This window comes from Pongo pygmaeus, chromosome 5 (assembly GCF_028885625.2).
Source record: "Pongo pygmaeus isolate AG05252 chromosome 5, NHGRI_mPonPyg2-v2.0_pri, whole genome shotgun sequence".
Classification (NCBI taxonomy): Eukaryota; Metazoa; Chordata; class Mammalia; order Primates; family Hominidae; genus Pongo; species Pongo pygmaeus.
In genome coordinates, this window is record NC_072378.2 from 137,907,452 (window position 1) to 137,915,068 (window position 7,617).

Genomic DNA, 7,617 nt, shown 5'->3' on the forward strand with positions numbered 1-7,617 from the left:
GAGACACCGTCAAAAAAAAAAAACAGATAGATCATAGCAAATGACAGTGGATCGCTATGATAATTTGCTATGATCTATCTGATTTTTGAAGGGGACAATGCAGATGCTATTACAAATGTGGTATTTTTAGAGCAACAGATCAACACAGCGTATTGACCTGTTGAATGCATTATTTTTTATTTTATCAGCAGGGAGGATCAAAAAAAGTTGGCCTTTCTCTAACAATGGCAGCCGTACATGTTCACTTTGTTTTTCCAGGGCCACAGTTAATTCTCCTGCTTGCCATCATGATGCAGTCTTCAAGGCCCCCAGTCCTTCACAGTCCACATAGTATTATGTTAGGCCATTATACTGATGACATACTGCAAATTGGACTTGTTAAGAAGAGAGTGGCAAATGCCAGATATATCCTAGTAAAGTTATAGAATAGAAGATAAATCCAATGAAGCTTCAGGAGCTGACATGTAATGTAATATTTTAATATCAGTGGTCAAGGGCTCTTGGATACGCTGGGATAATCCCTGTAAGATAGAGAATCAGTAGTTATGCCTCATATCTCCTACCACTAACAAAGAAGCATTGTATTTACTTGATCTACATTTTTAAATTGTGGGGGAACAATCTCATTTTGGTAACGTAGGTAGCTAACATTATAGTTACTTATACTAACACTACTTTTTGCAAGGAAAAAAAAATCTGGCAATACCTAATGGTGGGGTGGATGTAAGATATATATCTCTTACATGTTTTTCATGAGAGTGTAAATTGGACAGGCAATTTGGAAAGCTTTTGCCATTAATTTGTAAAGTCATTTTGTAAAGAAAGTCACATATCTTTGGACTTGGCACTTCCTATCCCAGTAAGGTGTCATGCACAGCTGGAAACATGTAGAAAAAGGTTTTAGCATTTTTTGTAACAGCAAATAGTTTATACAAATTAAATGTGGCACATTTATACAATACAATATTAGATAAGCCAAATGAGTGGATTACAGCATTGCGGTAATATGTATAAATCTTAGCAAGATAACACTGAATGGGAACATAGGTTTCCAGAGATGACATACAGAATTGTAAAGTTAAAAATATATATATACTTTTTAGGAATACACATAGATGTGATAAGAGTATTACAATCATCCAACAAAATTCAGGATAGTGATTGACATAGTTTGAGGAGGGAGGAAGATAGGACAAAGAGCTACATTCATAGAATGTTCTACATACATAGAAATTTTTGACAAAATTCCAGTTCCATGTTGGATGATAGGTTCATGGTCATTATTAAACTATTCAATAAAAATAAACAAATAGGTTCATGGTCATTATTAAACTATTCAATAAAAATAAACAAATATATACATGCAAGAGAGCCTTGCATGGACTAATGACAAGAATGTGTCATGAACCAAGTATGTGACTGTTCCTGTTCTATATAAAATAAAGTCACTTCTTTGGGTTAAGCTTCTGTGTATCTAGAAACTCCTATTAAACACGAAATATCTAATCTGAGGATTAGTCACTAAGCCATTATCATTCCCTTAACACAAAAGTGTACGTAAGTTAGAATATTCTAGCACAGAGTAGGATACTAAAAGAGTGAGACACTAGACAAAGTTTGATGAGGAAGAAGGGTGGAAAGGTTCGGAGCTTGGGAAGATCCCGTAAGAAAGTGAAGGGGTGAACTTTTGTGTGTAGGAAGGAGAGGAGGGGAGCATCAAGTGTTAGTGAGATTTTTAAAAGCCATGCAGAATTCCCTTGTCTTCGTTTCCGATTTAAACCTCACCCTCTCTCAGTGCATTTAGTATCTGTTAGTTACTTATTTACTGAATGCAGGAGTACACAATCTAAACAAACATAACAAGAAGATTGCAGGATTTTATTTAAATTATTGAGCAATTATTAGGACTCTAAATTTGATTTACACATTTAGGAAAGAAAATAGATGAAAGTAACATATTCCACACATAAATTACTACTGAAGTTTGTTAACAGTAATCCTTTTCTTTTTTGCTTCTGGAAAGATGGAGGAAGACATTTACATATTTATCTGTGAATTTTAATTTAAATAATTAGTCCCAAAATTAAGAAAACAATTGCCTTGGGACAAACTTTCTCTTCCTCTTTATAAACTGAAGAGAAACTCTCTTCATAAAATTAATATTCTCATACTTTCTTGTGAGTACTTTTGTCCTTTCTTTTCATGTATTACTCTAATAAGTAGGAAATAGATTACTTATTCTATTCATATAGATTTTGTTTTCTCTATATTAAATAAAAAATTTAAAGAATCATATATAACTTTAAAAAGAACAAAGACCAATCACACAAAATAAAACAAACAAACCAAAAACTCTCCATCAAAACATGCTGTTTTGAAACAGTCTTAAACCATATTCACTTTAAAGAAGTAAAAATGTCAGTATAAGTTAACACATAGTCTGTGTTTGGGTCAGGTTTATAATAGTGATGATTTTATAAAGCCTTTGAGAATTTGGCTTCTCTTTGAAGCAAGACTGTGTGTCAAGTATAATGTCCCTCTTAGACCTGTAGGAATTTCAACAAAAGGATGAAATCCCTTCACTTGTTGCACTTTATTCTCTTGTCACAGTTAAAGCAATATTTATTTTCCTCCTCCTTGCTTCTTGCAGGCCTGTAGTAAATCAAAAAAGTAAACTCTCAGGTTCATTGTGTAAGAGGCTTACTTCTAGGCTTCTACAGTTGCCACAGTAACTAATTAGAAATTTGCATCTCTAAGAGAATTATTTAATGCTGATGTGTAAGCCCTTTTATTCTTTGGAGCTTGGCCTTTTGCTAGGAAGCTTCTGGTAGATGTTGGGCCTCAAGGTCATACTGTACAAGCTCTGAACGTAGGTGGCCCTGGTTTGCCCTTTTTATCTGGATGATTCATGCCCAGTGGAGAAAATGTCTTGCCAGGTCTTTGTTGAATGGTGGGCATCTGAAAGGCAGTACTTGATTCATTTAGGCGCCATTTGTTTTAACCTGTAACTTCTTCCCTATTGCTCATTAGCTAACTCTTATGTAATTGAGTCATGCATGTTAAAACGGTAGAGTTGAGTTATGCCAACCAACCCATTGAGAGGAATCCCTCATTAATATGGTTGTGAGGCCTAAGAAGTTGATGTTTCCAAAATGCAAAATGTTTTGTAGACTTGGACAATGTGTAATAGCAATATGAAGATGAACATTTTTCCTGAAGAGCTGTTTGTTTTCTGAGGTTTAAACCCATGTTCCCTTAGTGCACAAAGAAGACAGAGACAAAAGGGAAGGGACTGCAGACTTCCAGGCAACTTGTCCTGAAACAGAGAAGACACTGACTGCCATCCTGTGCTGCCAGTACAGCCTGGGAGATCAGATCAGGGCCAAAAGGAGATAAAATGGATATGTGAGTTTAGTCGTCACCAATCCCTGAAATATTACCCCTTCTAAAGTGGAGGAGCTCCTAAGTTTACTATAGCCAAAAGACAAAATAAACACATGTTGAAGAGGATGACCAAACCTGAAGTCAAGAATAGATTCAACATACCCATGTTCATTGAAGCATTAGTCACAATAGCCTAAGGATGGATGCAACCCAAGTGTTCATTGTTGGATGGACAGGTAAACAAAATGTGGTATAGACATACAATGGAGTATTCTTCACCATTAAAAAGGAAGGAAATTCTGTCATGCTACAACATAGATGAACCTTGAGGACATTATGTTGAGTGAAATAAACCAGTCACACAAAGATTAATACCTTATGATTTCACCTACATGAGGTACCTAAAGCAGTCCAACTGATAGAAATCAAAAGTAGCAGATTTATAGAAACAAAAAGTAGTATGGTGACTGTCACAGGCTGGGAGAAGGAGGGGATGAGAAGTTGTTTAATAGGCACAGAGTTTCAGTTTTACAAGATAAAACACACTGCAGATTGGTTGCATAACAATGTAGATGTACTGAACACGATTTAACTATACACGTAAAATAGTTAAGATAGTAATTTTTGTTATGTATATTTTAACACAACTTAAAAAAATGGTAGACTTAGAGGAAAAGTAGGCATAGCTCCCCTTTGAGGAAAATAAAAGAAAGATATTCATGTATACAACCTCCAAAGAGAAACAGACCAGGTTTGCTAAATGTGAAAGGAAGCAGGACAGATCTGGCAAAATGCTAGCTTTTCCTGTTGTCAGGTGAGAAGGATACCCTGCTGGGGAAGCACCAAACCCGGGTCCCCTGCTGTCACTACCCTGGCATACCACCTGCACATCTGTGAAAATGAATATTTAAAATATAATCCCACACATGTTCTGGAGGCAGGAGACTTAATCCTCTAGTTAATCATTGTTTTTGAAAAAGCTTTGGTCAGATAAAACATTTGTGCCCTTTTCTTTTCTTTTTCTTTTTTTTTTTTTTTTTTGGTAAAGATTTTTTTATTTCTACTGGGGAGGGAGGAGGATGAATAGAACTGTTTTCCAATTTACTCTCGCACTGTATACACACATACCCACACACATACATAAACATACATACACCAAAAATACCCCAAACAAAAAACAAAAACACCAGGAAACAAAACCCAAAACACCCTCAAACTGCACCAATACTTCATATTTTGACCAAAAAAATATCCTGGGAGTAAGTGTAAAATGCAAAATTAAATGACTGAAAAATGTTGAACAAACAGCATTATTAATATACAAAATAGTTTTATTACTGAACTAGTAACAGGTGATGTTCTCTGTGTTTGTAAAACTTTGGAATCACATAGCTGATTTGTTAAATCTAGTCCATGCCAGCTTTCAAAAACCAAAATTTTAGTTAGCTTCATTCTTTGATGCCTCATCAGATTTTTGTACAAGATCTAGAACATCATCCTCCTCCTCATCAATGTCTTCTGGTTTTGGTGCTTTACTGTCCAAGACTTGCCATGGGAACTGTTCAGCTAACTTCTTAAGGATTGTTAAGCTGTCAGCACCAAGCTGACTTAATATTCCAGGAAGCATTTCTGTGATTGGTTTGGCTTCTGCATGACCAGTAATTGCAAAGGTGTTAGCAGAAAGGGAAGCTTGGACTTTGGGACTGTTGACATGAATAACTGTCCTATCATCTTTAATCATGTTCACCTCTTCAATACCAGCTATATTATTCACAGCCAGGTTTTTTTTTAGAGAATTCTGAAGCTTTTTGTCATTAGCTATATCTGTTCTATGTACCACCTTCTTTCTGTGAGGTGTACCCTTGCCCCCTATCCGGACCTGAGCCTGAAGTTTGGCTAACTTTTCTTGATTCATGCTGTTGGTAAATCTGAAGCACGGAGGGTCCTCCAATACCAGCACACGGCAAGAGCAAGATGGCTGTCTCATCTTTTCTTCTAAACTGTGAACAAAACATACAATCATTTGAGTTATTTTCTGCAATATCAATTTTTCTATCTGTATAAGGTGTCTGATAAGTTTAGATTAAGTCCCTAGTCCCAGTGGGTTTTTCTTGAATTTAGAGACTGTCATATCTTTCTAATATGAGTGGCTTTGAATTATTTTTTTTAGCTCTAGAAACTAACACAATGCTGAGCACACTGGGATTTTGCTTTAAAACTCAATAAACTTTACTTAAATCCAACCAGGATTACATTTATTTTCAACTAAATTCCTGTCATGACTCTATATTTCCAAAAATTTTCTGTAGAACACCATTGACTTTGATATTTAAGTTTTGCACTCATTTTTAGCCCATTCAAAAGTTTGACACAATAATTAATTAGGCTTTTTAGCACATTTTCTGAAAGCAGGTAATGATTTCATGAAACACAAGGATTAAAATATTTTAAACTGAAATATTTTTAAAGGCTATTTTTAAGATGTTGACCTTCATATTATGCTTGGCAGAAATGTTCTAAAGTCACAGCTGACTGTTAGGTTTTAAGGGTCTACTTAATCATGAGTTAATAAATGGAAGGCTAGATCTGTTTTTCTAGATTCAATTAAAGTCATCTCATCAATACCTACATGTTGAGGGTCCCTGAAGTAGGAGAAGGAAGCAAATAGGAATGTTGGATAAAATCTAGATATTAGAATCAGGAACAAAAATTATAAAATTAATCACCACAAATAAAGTCAACAAAAAGGCAATAAAATGTTTTCTAGGGATAAGTCATTCATTCGTTCACTCATTCCCCATCTTTACCCATTGAGGGTGTCATGGGTCATGACACTCATTACTCCACCCAGATATCTTTCCCTGTCATGAATGTGGAACAATTTTCCTCTGAGACCATTTTTCCTCCTAGATTGTTTGCCATGTTCTGTTTCATATTCCTGCTTTGTGCTATGTTTTGTTCCTCACGTATCATCCATAGGACATGATACAAAAACTTGCAAAGAAGAAGATGCTTAATATATATTTATTGGATTAAGTTTGTGTAGGACTGAAATTTTTGACTGTTTGCTGTACTAATAAGACTACATTACCATTGCTAGACTGAAAACACATCTGTGATTTTTTTTATTAACAATTACAGTTGTCTCTCGGTGTCCATGGGAAATTGGTTCCGGGACTTCCCATGGATACCAAAATCTACAGATGCTCAAGTCCCTGATAGAAAATGGTGTGATATTTACGTAAAACCTACACACATGTTCCCATGTACTTTAAGTCATTTCTAGATAACTTATAATACTTAATATAATGTAAATGCTATGTAAATACCTGTTTTAAAAATTATATCATCTTTTTTTATTTTTATTTTTTAAAATGTTTTTGATCCAAGGTTGGTTGGATTTGGGTATATGAAATCGACCTATAGAGAGGGCTAACAGTACTTAAAAATTTTGTTTCCAGAAAATAAAGTCATGCAAAAACTGTTCACAAATTTAATATTCAGGAAGGTTGGCCAAACCATCTGGATTTCAAAGCAATAACCATTTAGGAAGTGGATTCATTTAAAAAAATAAAAGAGAGAGAGAGAGAGAGGAAGGTTCCAGCCTAGGGTGGTCCATGAGCAAAGCAAAGTAAAGCAAAGCAGAGAGAAGCTAAGCTAAGCCTGGACTTGTGAAAACTAAAGGATGCACAGTCTTCTATATTGCTATAGCAAACTTCTGGTCCTAAAGAGAATTATCGGTTTTGCCAGTAATTGTGAGAAAAGAGACATTCTTATAAGTTACTGCTGGGAGAATAAATGGTACAAACTTTAAGCCAGGCAATTTGATTTTATATACCAAAATTACAAGTGCATATACCTCTCAAACAGTATGTTTGTTTCTGAGAACTTATCCTACAGATATACTCACTTACGTGCAGAATGACATGCAAAAAGCTCCTCATTGCTTTGTTGTTTTGAATAGCAAATGTTGGAAATAGTCTAAATGTTCAGCAGTGGGGGCTCATTTAATATGCACGTATGCCAGAATATCATGCAGCTGTTAAAAAGAAATGAGGACGGTATTAAATATTGAGCTCCAAGCTTTATTGTTAAGTAAGTAAACAAACAAAATCACCAAGTGCAGAATAGTATGCACTGTGTGCTACTATTTGCATAAAAAGAAAGACAGAGAAGACTTATCAGAACTTGTTTGATTATGCATAAAATATTTCTGAAAGAAAACACAAGAAA

The 7,617-nt window shown here is 35.0% G+C and overlaps 1 protein-coding gene across 1 annotated transcript; it reads right to left on the minus strand.

The window, feature by feature from the left end:
* Positions 1 to 4,737: 4,737 nt before the first annotated feature.
* Positions 4,738 to 7,327, minus strand: LOC129038642 (transcription factor BTF3 homolog 4-like). The gene is made up of 2 exons (XM_054491855.2): positions 7,299 to 7,327; positions 4,738 to 5,384 (listed from the first exon to the last, which is right to left on the minus strand). Exons 1-2 carry the CDS (start codon positions 7,310 to 7,312, stop codon positions 4,823 to 4,825), a joined length of 576 nt encoding a protein of 191 aa, XP_054347830.1. The 5' UTR covers positions 7,313 to 7,327; the 3' UTR covers positions 4,738 to 4,822.
* Positions 7,328 to 7,617: the final 290 nt, after the last annotated feature.